The following is a 17,561-nucleotide window of genomic DNA, read 5'->3' on the forward strand; positions in this document are numbered from 1 at the left end:
TTTGAACTGAGAGGTGAAGATTAAAAGTTGCCGTGGAATAGGTAAGTGAGAGATGAGCACATTCAGGAGGGCAGGAATGACTTTAAAGAAGACTTCTTTTATGAAAAGTGAAATTCTGCCTGAAAAGGTGAACTTTTAATGCTTTCACACTTATGCAATAGTAATGTTTGTGAATTGAATGTATTCATGAAAAAAACTGTTATATCAGACACAGTGAATTTAATTAGTACAACCCATCCGTAAAGTATTCACAGCACTTCACTTTTTCCACATTTTGTTATGGTACAGCCTTATTCCAAAATGGATTAAACTCATTATTTTCCTCAAAATTCTACAAACAATACCCCATAATGACAACGTAAAAGAAATTTGTTTGAAATCCTTTGCGAATTTATTAAAAATAAAAAAATCCCATGCTCATTAGTATTCACAGCCTTTGCTCAATACTTTGTTGAAGCACCTTTAGCACCAATTACAGCCTCAAGTCTTTTTGAATATGATGCTACAAGCTTGGCACACCTATTTTTGGTCAGTTTTTTTTTTTTTTTGCCATTCTTCTTTGCAGGACCTCTCAACTCCATCAGGTTGGATGGGGAGCGTCAGTACACAACCATTTTTAGATCTCTCCAGAGATGGTCAAACGGGTTCAAGTCTGGGCTTTGGCTGGACCACTCAAGGACATTCACAGAGTTGTCCTGCAGACACTGCATTTGTTATCTTTGCTGTGTGCTTAGGGTCATTGTCCTGTTGAAAAATGAACCTTCGCCCTGCTCTGAGGTCCAGAGCACTCTGGAGCAGGTTTTCCTCAAGGATATCTCTGTACAATGCTGCATTCATCTTTCCCTCAATCCTGACTTGTCTCCTAGTTCCTGCTGCTGAAAAACATCCCCACAGCATAGTTACATAGTTAGTAAGGTTGAATAAAGACACCAGTACACCCAGTTCAACCTGAGTGAGTGTCTACAATTGTCCCTATCCCTGTACATTGCACACTCACATCGGTCTCTACCCTCAAGGAGCCCACAATCCAAGTTCCCCATTCATATACTAGGGCCAATTTGGGACAGAAGCTAATTAACCTACCTGCATGTCTTTGGAGTGTGGGAGGAAACTGGAGTACCCAGAGGAAACCCAAGCAGGCACAGGCAGAACATGCAAATTCCAGGCAGGTAGTGTCGTGGTTGGGATTCAAACCAGCGACCCTTTTTACTGCTAGGTGAGAGTGCCTGGTTTCCTCCAGACATGATGCTTGCCATTCAGGCCAAAGTGTTCAGTATTTGTTTCATCAAACCAGAGAATTCTGTTTCTCATGATCGGAGAATTCTTCAGGTGCCATTTGGCAAACTGCAGACAGGCTATCATGGGCCTTACTGAGGAGTGGCTTCTGTCTGGCCACTCTACCATACAGGCCTGATTGGTGGAGTGCTGCAAAGATGGTCGTTCTTCTGGAAAGTTCTCCTCCCCCCCCACAGAGAAACACTGGGGCTCTGTCAGAATGCCCATCGGGTTCTTGGACACCTCCCTGACTAAGGCCCTTCTCCCCCGATTGCTCAGTTTGGCCAGGTGGCTTCGGGAAGAATCCTGGTGGTTCTAAACTTCTTCAATTTACAGATGATGGTCCATTGTGCTCATTGGGACCTTTGCTGCAAAAAATGTCTGTACCCTTCCCCAGATCTGTGCCCCGATATAATCCTGCCTCGGAGGTCTACAGACAATTGCTTGGCCTTCATGGCTTGGTCTGTGCTCTGATCTGTGCTGTTAACTGTGGGACCTTATATATAGACAGGTGTGTGCCTTTCCAAAGCATGCCCAATCAACTGAAGTTACCACAAGTGTGGACTCCCAATACATGTTGTAGAAAAATCTCAGGGATGATCAGTGGAAACAAGCATGCCCCTGAGCTCAGTTTTGAGTGTCATGGCAAAGGCTGTGAATACTTATGTACATGTTTTGTTTGTTTTGAAATCTTTGTAAAATTATTTAAAAAAACTTGTTTCACATTGTCATTATCGGGTATTGCTTGTAGAATTTTGAGGAAAATAATGAATTTAATACATTTTGGTATAAGGCTGTAACGTGATAAAATGTAGAAAAAGTGAAACTGAATACTTTATGGTCAACTGACCTTTTAACGCTCAGGCTTAAAGGTGGCCATACACTGGTAGAATTTTGTTCAAACATTTTCCTTTTAAGAACATTTACTCCAGTCATTAGCTGGGTCAAATCTGCATTCGGTTTTGACAGCAATAGCAATACATTTTGACAGAGAAGAATGGGAATTTTCTTTTATTTTTTTGAATTTTTTTCAGTATGCGAGTTTTCACACAACTTTTTGTATGTAAATCTGTTATTGCAAAGCCTGCTTTAGGTTTGCTTTACTTTACTCTTGAGTAAATAAGGCCTGTTGACACTTAAAATTTCTTGATGCTAGAAATTTCAACAAGTTTTGGCATGTGCTGTAGTTTATCTAGGATGCATTATTACCTGGGATACTGAAAGTAGAATTAAGGGATAGTCTTTGAAAATGTTGCCCTTATTATTTAGTGTGAAGAGATCAAAATGAACCATTTACTGCATATTATGAAGTTCATGAAAGATGTGTGTTTGCTTAGGGCCAGTTTACACCATGAACCTCGCTGGAATATGCTGTGGGTTCCTTGTGATCCGGGTTCAGTATGATTTCAGCTTATTTGAGTGTGTTGCAATTATGCAGGACCACATCAAAAGTATTGATTGTGCTATTTTACAAAATGCAGAGCAACTGGATCACAACTGAACTTGCGTTTGGGGTGTTGTTAGCATTGTGCTGATATCCGCTGCAGATCGCAAGTGCAGTGCATTTTGAACACAGTTCAGGAAACTCGAATGTAACCTGTATTTCCTAAATGGTGTTCTGGTGTGAACTGGCCCTTAAATCATACAGCACACAGGATTAAGTATTCTGTAACCAATATGTTGTACTGCAACCTTCAGGAGAAGTGGACACTACAAGCAAACCTGTAAGGACAGCCCAAGATAAACCCCCATGCCTCAGTTTTTCACTAGACCTCTTTTCTTGGCTCTGAGGGAGGCAAATCCTGTCCATTTTTTTTAACTGTTCAATTTATTCTTCTATCTAGATTTAGTGCTGCACAGCCACTTGGTGCTCCTGGTAGATCATACCCCATCAGGAAGAAGATGCAGGGCCAGCCTGAAAGATCATAACCCTGAGGAGGTTGGGGCAGCCTCAGGGGTCATGCTGGCTCATGTTTGGCTAACAAAGCAGATGGAGATTGCAGTATTTTCCCGGAGGGTCCTGACAAGGTCAGCCTGGCCCACCTCCCTCCCCAGGGGCTTTCTTCATCCCTTTTGGGGGAGACCATTTCCAATTGTTTGCCATTGGGGAAAAAAATTTCTAGTCAGAATTTAAGGGTCAGGTTTCAGTCTTTTTAGAGTCCTTGGCTTCCCCTTCACCTGGAAGATTTTCTGGTCTCTGTGTACTTGCACATCCCTTCTTCGTTTTGCATCAACTCTGCGTGCAGTTTTTTCTGTGGGTGTATGAAATTAGCAATTTGTGGCACTTTCTTTTGGACTGTCTACTGCACCAAGAGTTGGAACTATTCCATGGGATATCTGGGTGACCCTATTCCCATGGAACATTTTGACATAAGCATTATTAGAAAATGTCTTTTGGACTGCCCAGACCAAACAGAAGTTCAGGTAGATCCTACATCTCCAGAAATCAATGCTGGATCCACCTCATCGGTTGGAGCGGGGATCCTCAAACTACGGCCCTCCAGCTGTTGTGAAACTACACATCCCATGAGGCATTGTAAAACTCTGACATTCACAGACATGACTAGGCATGATGGGAATTGTAGTTCCTGAACAACTGGAGGGCCATAGTTTGAAGACCCATGGGTTGGAGTATATGTGCCTGGTTCTGCATACGGTGTTGTCCAAGCTCTTCCTTCCACAGGTAAAACCCCACACTCTCCATCCCATGCTCAGACAGCAAAGAAGCAAACCAAACCTCCACTTTTACATGAGGGTTTTGGCCTGATGGTGGCTTTCTTCAAGACAGTACCATATGCCCAGTATCATTTCAGACCTTTGAAACTCAACATTCTGGCAGCATTGGACAGGTTGGCTCAGTCTCTTGACTGTCGCATCCATCTGGGAGGAGTACTCAAATGCCATGGCAGTGACTAGCATCAGCCATCCGAGAGGAACCATAAGTCTCATGGCTCAAAAGAAAGCAACTTTGATTCTCTCATGGATCGAAAGTTGTATGCCAGTAGGTAGACTTTCTCAGTTGTCAATGTCTGGACTCACGAGAGTGTTTGTTTGGTTTTTTTTTGTTTTTTTTTTTGCCTCAAGGTTTTTAAATCTTTGTTGAAAGTTGGGTATAACGGATGTGGACTTTCTAGCTTCCAGGTTCAACAAGCTGGACAGGTTTGCCTCCAGGTCCTGGGATCTGATGGTCTTTGCGATGTATGCCCTAATGACTCAGTTGAATTCGTTTAAAAAATCCTGCCTTGCTCTGGTTTGTAATCGGACTTCATCAGGCTTCTGGCTGACACTCTATGGGGCCTCTATGGGGCCTCCTCAGATCATTTGAATCTTCTGTCCCATGGACTGGATTAGCATCCTGCTTCTTGGTCTCTGGCTTTAGTAATGGCTTGGCTATTGAAGGCCAGGTCCTTGGCACTGGGGGGGGGGGCTACCTAGTTCACTTATCACTATGGTCTTGGACTTTGCAAGAAGTGGAGTTGATAATCTACCATTGAATCTGGGAAGCATATTTGTCATGGTGTGAGGCAAGAAAAATTCAACCCAAGAAGTATTTGGTAGGATGAACCTGTCTTTTCTTCAGTCTGGTCTTAATCAGCGTTTGGCGTTGAGTACGATCAAGAGCAGTTTTCAGTCCTATCAATTTCACATTTAGAGACTGCTTTATCCTCACTCTTGTGAATGCCTTTTGTGTAGTGTGTTGGTGACATTGTTCCTCCTGTTCACTTCCCAGTGACTTTTGTGGGATCTCAACCTGGGTCTGTCAGCTGTTCAAGCCTGTTGGGTATATTCCTCTGTCAATCCTTAATTTCAAATTAGCCTTTCTTGTTGCCACCAATTCTGCTAAGCAAAAAAGTTGGTGGTCTAAACCTGCAACAAACCCTTTCTCATACTACATAAGGACAAGGTTGTTTTGAGGCCTCTTTTCTTCCCAAGGTGGTTTCTTCCTTTAACCTTAACCAGAGCATTGTTTTACCCTCTCCCTGTCCTGCTCCTAAACATCCTAAAGGGACTTTGCTTCCTTGTCTGGATGTGGTATGCATGTTCAAATGTGTCTCAACTACAGCTCCCTTTCATCAGTCTGACTTTTTTTGTTTTCCCCTGAAGGTCCCCTTAATGGACAGCCTGCTTATTATTCAACTGTGGCTAGATAGATTTGTTAGCTCATCATTCAAGCTTATGAACCCAGGGGCACTGTGCCCTTTTTTTTTTTTTTTTTTTTCGGTCACTAGATCAGTTAGTGCTTTGTGGGCTTTTCAGCATCAGCCATATGTTTTGTTTGTAAGGCTTACCACCTGGTCTTCCATACTTATGTCCGTTTAAGCTTTACCATGTGCATGTTCAGGCCTCAGCTGATGCTGGTTTCGGTCTTAAAAGAGAAGTATGAACAAAGCTTTCCCTGCTGTGCTCACAGGAGTGCATTTATTTTTACACTCCACCTGTGACCCAGAATCAACCAGCAGACTGATGTTGGCTAACATCACAGAGCCACTCCAGGCTCTGGAAGGATTCCAACAATGTTATTGGGATTCAACCAGATATCTGATTGCCATCTGGCTCAACCTCTTTGCATAAGGTTGAGAGGCAGGGCCAGCTGTTCCTGCCCCCTTTCCTCTAGTGGGTAGTGAAGGGGAAGAGCTCTATGCTCCAGAAAGACCAAGAATTCAGCGATCAGCATTCATGTGATTGCTTAGTTCTTGGACTTGAAGTAGGTGGGGGACAACTGCAGCAATAGACCAAGTCTGCAGCATTAAGGTGAGTATAGATGTATGGTTTGATTCCCATACTTCTCCTTTTAAGGTTTTCCAGGTGGTCCTGTATTTCATCCTGTGTCCTGTAATGTACAATTTAGTAAAAAAGGATTTTTGTTTTACCTGTAAAATCCTTTTCTGGGAGTACATTTACAAGACAATTCCCCTTCCCTTTGTTCTTCTGAACCACACCTATTATTGCTTACTAAGCCAAGGCATACTGCGTGCGGAAGGGTTTATGCTGGGCTGTCCGTTACTGCTTTGTGTGCTAGTCTGAAAGTGAAATTATATCTCACTGGTTTCCAAATACAGTTCCTTGGAAAAAGTATTCATACCACTGGAAATTTTCCATATTTTGTCATGTTACAACCAAAAAAGTAAATGTATTTAATTGGACCAACACGAAGTGGCACATAATTGTAGTGGAAAGAAAGCGATAAATGGTTTTCAACATTTTTTACAAATGAATGTGAAAAGTGTGGCGTGCATTTATATTCAGCCCAAATCTCCCCACCTCCCCCGGTCAATACTTTTGTAGATCAACCGTTCGCTACAATTGCAGCTGAAAGGTTTTTTGGCTATGTCTCTACCAGTTTTACACATCTAAAGTGACATTTTTGCTCATTCTTCTTTGCAAAATGGCACAAGCTCTGTCAGATTGGATGGAGAGCATCTGTAAACAGCAATTTTCAACTCTTGCCACAGATTCTCAATTGGATTTAGTGTGTAGACCAAAGATTGCAGTGCTCTCATCAAGGAAGCCTCCTGGATATGAAGATAGAGTCCACAGTAGGGTGCTCTGGGCAACCCTTCAAGCAATAGTAGAAAAGAGAAAAGCCGACAACTCCATGTCCATATTTAACCAGTTCCTGACCGGCGCACGCCGATGTACATCGGCAGAATGGCACGGGCAGGCATATTGGCGTACAGGTACATCCATTTTTAAATGCCGCCCTGCCATCGCGTGCGTGCCACTGGCGGTACGCTCGCGGGCCAGTCGGGACCCCTGTGAGTCTGGTCGCGGGTCTCGTGGACTCGATTGCCGCGGGGATACCCACGATCGTCTCACGGGGCGGCTGAACTGGGAGATGCCCTTGTAAACAGAATCTCCCCATTCTGCCTAGCAACAAGTGACACTGATCTCTGCTCCATGTGATTGGAGCAGAGATCAGTGTTCACTAAAACAAAGCCCAGCCCCCCACATTTAGTAACATGCCCCTAGGAACACTTAACCCCTACACTGCCACCCCTGGTTAACCCCTTCACTGCCAGTGTCATTTACACAGGAATCGCTGCATTTGTATAACAGTGATTGCTGTATAAATGACAATGCTCCCAAAAATGTGTCAAAAATGTCCGAAGTGTCCGCCATAATGTCGCAGTCACAATAAAAATCACTGACCGCCGCCATTACTAGTAAAAAAAAAAAAAAAATTATTAATAAAAATGCCATAAAACTATCCCCTTTTTTGTAAAAGCTATAACTTTTGCGCACACCAATCAATCGCTTATTGCGATTTTTACCAAAAATATGTAAGATTATGGATCGGCCTAAACTGAGGGAATTTTTATATATATATATATATATATATATATATATATATATATATATATATATATATATATATATATATATATATAATATTTTTTTTTTTTTTTTTTGGGGGGGGGATATTTATTATAACAAAAAGTAAAAAATAATGCGTTTTTGTTTATAGCGCAAAAAATAAAAACCGCAGGGGTGATCAAATACCACCAAAAGAAAGCTCTATTTGTGGGAAAAAAGGACATCACTGCCTTGATCACTGCACAAGTTTAAAATGAGAAATCTACAAAAATATCAAGAATAAACCATAAGGGAAAATATTACAAAATGTTCCAAACAATGTGCTGTCAGCTGTCAAAAAAATACAACTTAATAAATTAAAAATAAAAATAGAAAATATATATGAAATATGAGCTACTGAAAATATTTGTTTTTATTTAGCATAATCTGTATATGCAAGCCCAAATGCACAAAAGTTATAAGTTACAATGAACTAAAATCCTGGAAACAATTGTACACAAATCGTTTTTGCACTATATATAGTATGTTTCTCATTTTAATCTTGTGCCATGATCAAGACGGTGTGCCAAAACGCGCCGTACCTTTTTAACATGTGCCAATAAAGTGTCTACATTTGAATATGGACTTGGAGTTGCCGGCTCTACTCAATTGGATTTAGGTCTGGACTTTGATTGGGCCATTCTAACACATGAATATGCTTTGATCTAAACCAGGGGTCTCCAAACTATGGCCCTCCAGTTGTTCAGGAACTACAATTCCCTCACTACAATGCCTCATGGGATGTGTAGTTCTGCAACAGCTGGAGGGCCGTAGTTTGAGGATCCCTGATCTTTTTGTTTAGGGTCGTTGTCCTGCTGGAAGTAAACCTCCACCCCAGTCTCAAATCTTTTGCAGATTCTAAAGCCCCATACACACTCAGTTTTCTGCTGATTTTTTATTTATTTTTTTCCTTCAGATTTACCAAAACCATATAATATGAGGTCAAACCTTGGGAGTTTCAATTTGTATGCAATCAGGCAGACCCTTTCACTACATGGTTTTGGTAAATATGAAGACAAAAATCTGCAGATAATCTGATAGTGTGTATGGGGCTTTACAGGTTTTCTTCTAAGATTGCCCTGTATTTGGATCCATCCATCTTCCCATTAACTCTGGCAAGCTTTCCTGTCCCTGGTGAAGAAAAGCATCCCCACAATATAATGCTGCCACCAACATGTTTCACGGTGGGATGGTGTGTTCAGGGAGATGTGCGGTGTTAGTTTTCAGCCACACATAGCATTTTGTTTTTAGGCCAAACAGTTAAATTTTGGTCTCATCTGACCAAAGAAGCCTGTTTGTGTCTCCCACATGGCTTCTTGCAAACGGGACTTCTTATGGCTTTCTTTCAACAATGGCTTTCTTCTTGCTACTCTTTCATAAAGGCCAGATTTGTGGAGTGCACAAATAAGTTTTCTGGTGTACAGATTCTCCCACCTGAGCTGTGGATCTCTGCATCTGCTTCAGAGTTACCATGGGCCTCTTGGCTTCTTCCCTGATTTAATGCTCTCCTTGCCTGGCCTGTCAGTTTAGGTGGACGGCCATGTCTTGGATATATGTATGTGTGTGTGTGTGTGTGTGTGTATTAAATATATATACTATATATATTAAAAAATATATTTATTTAATAACCTAACCCTGCTTTAAACTTCTCCACAGCTTTATCCCTGACCTGTCTGGTATGTTCCTTGGCCTTCATAATACTGTTTGTTCACTAAGGTTCTCTAGCAGACCTATGAGGGCTTCACAGAACAGCAGTATTTATACTGAAATTAAATTACACACAGGTGGACTCTATTTACTAATTAGGTTACTTCTAAGGCAATTGATTCCATTCGATTTTAGTTAGGGATATCAGAGTAAAGAGGGCTGAATACAAATGCAGGCCACATTTTTCAGACCTTTTATTTGTAAAAAATGTTGAAAACCATTTATTTCCTTCCACTTTACAATTATGTGCCACTTTGCGTTTGTCTATCACATAAAATTCCAATAAAATTAGTTAATGTTTTTGGTTCTAACATGACAAAATGTGGAAAGATTCAAGGGGTATGAATACCATTTCAAAGCACTGTACCTTATTCTGTGTCCTGTAATGCAGTCCTCAACCCTGTCCTCAGGACCCACTAACAGGCCAGGTTTTATGTATTACCTTGGGGAGGTGCAGATTAGAATACTGCAATCACTGAGCATCAAATTATATCACCAGTGATTTATTTCAGTTATCTTGCAAACCTAGCCTGTTAGTGGGCCCCGAGGACAGGGATGATGACCACTGCTGTAATGTACTTTTAAGAAAAGGATTTTTCAGGAAAGACCAAATACATTTCAGTGGTCAGATGAATTGTTGTGATCAGGTCAGAATTGTTCCTGGCCTTTATGAGCCAATATTTTGTTACCCAATGATTTGATGAAAGCATATTTGCATATCTATTTAAAAGGAATCTTAGCTGTTATTTTATTTGCTGTTTTCACTACATTTCCTCCTCGGTCTATTTCTTCTCTTAGCCTTTCTATCTTTCTCCCTTTTTTCCCTACTCACTAACAGATTTAAACAATTTAAGGTTGGAGCTTGGCTGAGCTCTTCAAACCTCCATTACTGGGTAGGCAAGTAAATGTCCGCGCCATGGTGCTGTGTTAACAATGGCATGATCTTATTAGGCCACTGCATGTAATTAAAAAAGCATGAGGTTGTCACAAAATTCTGCACAATTAACTAACAGACTGAAGGCCTGATCTATATATTTAAGCTTGTGAGTACACATTTATTGTGCAACGCCATGTAACTACTTATTTTTACATTGTGCATCCCTTAGAATGTATAAAATGTGGGATTTTTTTATTTTTATTATTCACCTATTCCCATTTCAATTTGTTCAGAATATTTATATAATATGACTAAGCTATGCTTGACATTGTTTCTCAAAACTGGGTGACAACATGTGGCCTATCATGAAGCCAGGTATGTTTGTTACAGAAACCTTTATCATCTTCTCAAAAATAAATAATGAAGGAATCAGTTATGAGCATCTCAATTTCAAGTAGCATAGTAAATATCAATATTTGCATGTGCAATGTAAATTGGCTTAATAAAAAATTGTTTTATAGTGGTTCACTTGCAACTATCAACCCCTTTTCCCTTGGGGCCAATGTCCAAGGGCTTTAGGGGGTAAATACAGCTGCTTTTATGTGTCTAAAGTCTTGGATAGGGAGCAGTTGTGAAGCCAACAAAAGCCTGTTGACACTGGCCTTTTAAAAAGGTAACCACAGTAAAAAATGTATAACATTGAAGACCAGTTTGGGTTTAATACTGACTTTCCTAAGGATTTCTGTGACAAGCATGCTCTGCATCATCACTGTTACCAAATATTCAGTGATAAAATCATGTAGTGGCATGGGCATATTCATTTCAACATATGTCCAGACCTAATTAAACCTAGGAAGGTCTTACTGGAATTTATCTTACAACATTGCTTTCCATTAGGTGGGACTGTCATCCGATGCTCAAGACCAAATGAGAAAGATGCTATGTCAGAAGGAATCTAACTACATACGACTTAAGAGAGCCAAAATGGATAAATCCATGTTTGTAAAGATCAAGACTCTCGGTATCGGTGCCTTCGGAGAAGTGTGTCTAGCCAAAAAAATTGATACCAATGCTTTGTATGCAATGAAAACTTTAAGGAAGAAAGATGTCCTATTGCGCAACCAGGTAGCCCATGTCAAGGCTGAAAGAGACATCCTGGCTGAGGCAGACAATGAGTGGGTAGTACGACTGTACTATTCATTCCAAGACAGAGACAACTTGTACTTTGTTATGGATTACATTCCAGGTGGAGATATGATGAGCCTTCTCATTCGTAAGGAAGTCTTTCCTGAGGATTTGGCCCAATTCTACATAGCAGAGCTCACATGTGCAGTTGAAAGTGTTCATAAGATGGGCTTTATTCATCGTGACATCAAGCCTGACAACATCCTTATTGATCGAGATGGCCACATAAAACTTACCGATTTTGGTTTATGTACTGGTTTTCGGTGGACCCATGATTCAAAATATTATCAAAGTGGTAAGTATTGATGTAAAAAAATTGTAACCAGAAGCTAACCTTGCTACATTATTAAGGGAAAGGAAAAATAGAGTACTATTAAGACCACAAGCAACTAGTAATCTAGTTCTCTTCATCCATCTTTAATGTTGATGTTAGGTTATTGAAAGCAAAAAAAAAAAAAGGTACCGTATATACTCGAGTATAGGCCGACCCGAGTATAAGCCGAGGCCCCCAATTTACCCCCAAAAAACTGGGAAACCTATTGACTCGTGTATAAGCCGAGGGTGAGATATGCCTGTCCATCCCTGTGTGTGTGTCCATCCATCCATCCATCCCTGTGTGTGTGTCCATCCATCCATCCATCCCTGTGTGTGTGTGTGTCCATCCATCCATCCATCCCTGTGTGTGTGTGTGTGTCCATCCATCCATCCATCCCTGTGTGTGTGTCCGTCCATCCATCCATCCATCCCTGTGTGTGTGTCCGTCCATCCATCCATCCATCCATCCCTGTGTGTGTGTCCATCCCTGTGTGTGTGTCCATCCGTGTGTGTGTGTGTGTGTGTGTGTGTGTGTGTGTGTGTGAGGCCTTGTGTGTCCAGCCTACCTGTGTCCCCAGCCTCCGTCCGGTCCCGAGCCTCCGTCCGGTCCCGTCCTGTCCCGAGCCGAGCCTCCGTACGGTCCGGTCCCGTCCCGTCCCGAGACTCCGTCCGGTCCCGTCCCGTCCCGAGCCGAGCCGAGCCTCCGTCCGGTCCCGTCCCAGGATCACCGCTCTTCGTCGGCGCCCATTTTCCTGTTCAAATGCCGCGCCTCCCTGTCTGTGATAGGCGGAACACAATTTCCCAGCAGTCTGTGTTCCGCCTATCACGGCCATCCTTTCATCCTCGTCCGTAGTACGAGGATGAGCGGATGTCCGTGATAGGCGGAACACAGGCTGCTGGGAAATTCAGTGTTCCGCCTATCACAGGCGAAGGCGGAGCCGGAGGCGCGGCTTTTGAATTAGAATAGAATGGCCGCTGTCTGTCTGCTCGACACGCTGATCGAGCAGGCAGACAGCGATGACTCGAGTATAAGCCGAGGGGGGCACTTTCAGCCTCAAAAAAGAGGCTGAAAATCTCGGCTTATACTCGAGTATATACGGTATTTGGAAGAGTTGCTGGATTAAAAATATTAAGGCCCCTTTCACATGGACGATCCGTTCAGGCCTGCCTGTCAGTTTTTCAGGCGGACCTGAACAGATGCTCCATAGAGCTCTATGTGGAGCGTTGGATGTCAGCGGTGATCTGAAAAAGTGTGACGGAGGAAAAAGCTATTTTTCCATCCGTGATTGGGTGACGATGGATACTGCGGTCCGTCGTCACCCGATCTAACATAGGGGAGAGCGCCGCTGTGACAAGTCCGTCCCTACGCAGTGTGTAGAGACAGACCTGTCATTTTCCTGCTCAGCGGAGATCGCTCCGGCGACCCCCGCTGAGCAAGCGGATATCCATGGGGTGGATCAGCACTGATCCGCCCCGTGTGAAAGGACCCTAACTAGCATAAAATAGTAACGAGAGACTTAACAAAACTAAAGGGAAAACTTTTTTTTTTTTTTTTTTTTTTTCATTTTGGCTAGAGTAATATATAACACCTGTCAGGTTTTTTTTAACCCATTTTTTGTGCCCCATTAGGGAGATCCCTTAATTTCCTCTCTCATAGCCAAAACCAGACGTAAGAGAAAGGAAAATGTAGGCAGATGTCAGGATCAAGTTAACTGATGATGTCAAATTTAGTATGAGCTTTTAGCATCTGTGATCTCTGATCATTAAATACTCACTGAAAAAGAAGAAGTGTCCAGGTCCTTAGTCATTGCTAAGAAATGATGTTGAGGTATATGGGATAGGAGATAGAGTAGAGGTACCATGGGGAGATTACTCATTCAAGATGAGTTGTCCAATCACTAATGTCAGTAATTTAGCTAGGGTTGCCATTTTTTGGTATAATTAAAGATTACAATTGATAGGTGGCATTGATTGTGTCTTGAAATGTACATTTTTAAGCTTTCCGTTACAGTAACTTTATTTTTACCATCCAGATCTTTTCAAGATTAATTTATTTTCAAAATTTGCATCTTTGCAGAAAAAATATAATTACGTGTACGTTTTTTTTTTTTTTTTTCTTTTGCTCAGGTGACCACCTAAGACAAGACAGCATGGATTTTAGTAATGAATGGGGAGATCCAGCAAATTGCCATTGTGGTGACAGGCCGAAACCACTTGAGTGGCGTGCAGCAAGACAACATCAGCGCTGCTTAGCTCATTCTCTTGTTGGGACCCCGAATTACATTGCACCAGAGGTTTTATTGCGTACAGGTATGGAATATTTACACTCGCTGTCTTGCTGTTTAGTAAAGTGGAAACCTAACCTGCGTGTTTGTGTTTACATTTACTTTAACCACTGAAACAAATCCATAACTGTAGCTGGTTCAAAATTAGCTTTTAGCCTCCTATCCCCTCCAGCTTTTTATATTTATTTTTATTTTTTTTGCATCCAGTAAGAGATACTTTTTTTTTTTTGTATTTATAAATGGCAGCGATTTTTATTGTGTTAATGTGTAAAGTTAATGTCTTTCTACGGGAGCAGCTCCAACCAAAGTTTGGAACTCAATGATTATTTCTTTCTTATTGTAGGATATACACAGCTTTGTGATTGGTGGAGTGTGGGAGTTATACTTTATGAAATGCTTGTTGGAAAAGCTCCTTTTCATGCAAGCTCACCACTGGAAACGCAAATGAAAGTAAGTTGAAATGTATTTATTTTTTTCAGTCTTTTGCGTTAAAAACTAAAGGGGTAGTATAAAGTTTGATTAATAAATTTTAACGTAAAATTTCAGTTTCCAGTTCACTTGAAATAGTTTGTTTCGGCTAAACTGCCCATACAGTACCAGTGCTGTGTTCTGGCAGCAATACGGCAACTTTCCCATCTGCAGCCAGAACTAAATGAATACAAGGCTTCCTCTGATTGGCCCAAGATGGAAATCGTGACGACATTCACCTGCGTCTCCGCCTCGGCCGATGAGAGGAAGCCTTGTGTTTATTGGTGACACAGTAAGTGATTTAACCCGGAAGAGGCCCAGCACTGGATCAGTGAGTGTTTTAGCCTGTAGGGGCAGCATCAGAGAAACAGTGAATATTGTAACTAGTGCTTCTTTCATTCCAAGCTTTAAAGTGTCATGTAGTTCACAAAGTTCAGAAATATTTAAATCGTATATCTTCTCTCTTCCCCCTTTTTTTTTTTTTTTTCCTTTTTTTTGGCATGCATTGTCTAGAAGAAAATGGTAGTGGTAATGTGTTTATCCAGTGACCTATTGGCACCTGGGTTGATCACAGAGGAGGTGTGGCCAAAAAAAGCTTGTTGTTTTTCCTTTTTGATTTTGACATTATGCTTAGTTTAGTTCCTGTTAAAGCACATCATAAACTGGTAACACAGGTGAGTCAAGTGCCAATTACTGCCTTTAACATATTTTGATACCCTTCAGAGATAAAAATACAGAAACTGCTGACTTCTTTCTAAAATACTAGTTGTTTAACGTTCAATGCTTTGTGTTACTGGCTTGGAGCAAGCATGCAGATTAGAATGTTCAGAATACAGACCTCTTGATCTGCCTAATTGATTTGTGGTACTAAAATTTTTCGACCAGCATGGCAAAACATGTTTAGGTGGAGAAATCACCAAGAGATAGTTCCTTTTATGCACAGCGTATTCTGTGTCTTTGAACTTTATGCATAATTTTTGTTTTTTAGGTAATCAAGTGGCAGACAGCATTACACATTCCCCCTCAAGCTAATCTATCGCCAGAAGCTTCTGATCTAATTGTCAAACTGTGCCGAGGCCCTGAAGATCGGTTAGGCAAGAATGGAGTTGATGAGATTAAAGCTCATCCGTTTTTCAAGACTATAGACTTTTCTAGTGACTTGCGTCAGCAGCCTGCTTTGTATATTCCCACCATAACACACTCTACAGACACTTCCAACTTTGACCCAGTAGATCCAGACAAACTCTGGAATGATGAAGACAAAGATGGAAATAAAAATGATACCCTAAATGGCTGGTACAAAAATGGCAAACACCCTGAACATGCATTCTATGAGTTTACATTCAGGAGATTTTTTGATGATAATGGACACCCATACAACTACCCCAAACCTTTTGAAAATGATTATGATGACACAAAGGACGATGGCTACAGGCAAACTGATACTGAACATAGTAATAATATTGGAAAGAGGCCACCAAACAGGGATTTAGTTTATGTATAGAGTCAACACATGCATTTATAAAGTCTTTCAAATCCTGTGGTTTGTTTTGAAAGACCTGTATAAGTAGCTGGATTCTGCTACATTGGAAGCCTCCGAAAAAAAACAAATCTGTGTATTGAGCGCAGCCGCTAGTGGTGAATTCAAACTTTATCGAGAGATATAATTATATAGTAGTTGTCAATGCTCATTACTGAAAACCAATGCTGGAGCGTTTGTGGCCACTGACTTAACTAGAAGAGGACTTTTTTTCTTATCAGAGCACCTTGTTTTTACCTTTTTTTTTTTTTTTTTTTTTTTTTTTTTTTTTTTTGTGCTTTCAAATTACTTTTTCTTTTTTTATTGGGCACACAGTAGAGTTATTAATGGACTGGGAAGTCCAACTTAATTTTAAGCTGCAAAGGTACAAATTTGCAAGACAATGATGGACATTTATGTAAAAAAAAGTTACATTAAGCCTCTTTAACAGCTATATATCAATCCTATTTATGTAATTGCAATATTTATAAACCATTGTAAAGAATATTTGAATTGATATATTTGATGTGGATCTTCTAAGAACATTGGAAGATGAGGCAGTAAGATGCGCAGGTCATTATAGCTAATCACAACACTAATTTCTACCAACAGATTTGATTAGATGTAGATAAATTCAAAGTCCACCCAAGACTGATATCTAGGCTGATTTGGGCTTTTGCCATCCCGTGTATTTTCAACTAGAGTAAACTAATTCTTGTGGTCTAAATCCTATCAAGAAATGCAGTGGCTCTAAAGCGTAAGTTCACCTTTAGCTTAGCCACTGAAACTAGAAAAGCAGCACAGTTTAAATGGGCTACAGTGGCTGCTACGGGGCGCACGCTTGTAGTCCCCAGCCTGTCCTGCAACTGACAGGATAGAGGGGTATTGAGGGGGCCAGTGGTTCCTGCAGAGAGGCCCCTTCTATGGCTGCATATGTAATGGCAAACAGGCGCAACATTTGAAAATAGGAAGCACTGGTATGTACTGTAAATGGGACGTGGAACTGCATAGGGGGCTTTTAATAAAATGTTTCTGAAGGTGAACTTGCGCTTTAGTGAAGGTAGAAGGCATGAGCTTCATTTATGGGGAACTTGCTCCATTAGACCAGGAATGGTATCGGTAGCTAGCAGCTGTTTCAGTCTACTGGCATACACCCAGTACTGAATTCTAATTTTTGGGTGGATTTTAGCTTGGAACAGATTTGTACAAAATACTTTGAACATAAAAAAAAATATTTTTGTACTATGACACAAAATAAAAAATAAATCTTACTGCATTAAATGAACATCTTTCAGTATGGATATATACCATAGTGTAGTATTTTGTACTATACTACACTGAATTTGTATTATATAACAATTGATAGTTTATTTTAAATTATGTCCCGGTCTTCTGAATCAGCTGAAGAAAAACTAATTCAATAAAACTTTTACTGTTTTAGAAAGAAAAATTGTATATGTATAATATGTTTAGTACAGCTCAACAGAGAAATAAAACCTTATACCAGAATTATTTGTACACATCAAGTGCCCAAAGCTTTTAGCTAACTTCTTCTCAAGCTTTAACAGTGCGCTTT

The 17,561-nt window shown here is 40.8% G+C and overlaps 1 protein-coding gene across 3 annotated transcripts in view; it reads left to right on the forward strand.

Moving 5' to 3' along the window:
- The window catches only part of LATS1 (large tumor suppressor kinase 1), a 46,273-nt gene extending 29,003 nt beyond the window's left edge, over nucleotides 1–17,270 (forward strand). For all 3 annotated transcript variants that reach the window (XM_077486674.1, XM_077486677.1, XM_077486676.1), the window contains 4 exons: nucleotides 11,111–11,693; nucleotides 13,841–14,023; nucleotides 14,342–14,448; nucleotides 15,455–17,270. In XM_077486674.1, coding sequence (XP_077342800.1) covers nucleotides 11,111–11,693; nucleotides 13,841–14,023; nucleotides 14,342–14,448; nucleotides 15,455–15,970 — 1,389 coding nt within the window. In that variant the 3' untranslated portion in view covers nucleotides 15,971–17,270. The remainder of the gene's footprint in view (nucleotides 1–11,110; nucleotides 11,694–13,840; nucleotides 14,024–14,341; nucleotides 14,449–15,454) is intronic.
- Nucleotides 17,271–17,561: the final 291 nt, after the last annotated feature.

The sequence above is a fragment of the Lithobates pipiens genome, unplaced genomic scaffold, assembly GCF_037356315.1.
Source record: "Lithobates pipiens isolate NorthernLeopardFrog02 unplaced genomic scaffold, aLitPip1_a1.2 Scaffold_18, whole genome shotgun sequence".
NCBI lineage: Eukaryota > Metazoa > Chordata > Amphibia > Anura > Ranidae > Lithobates > Lithobates pipiens.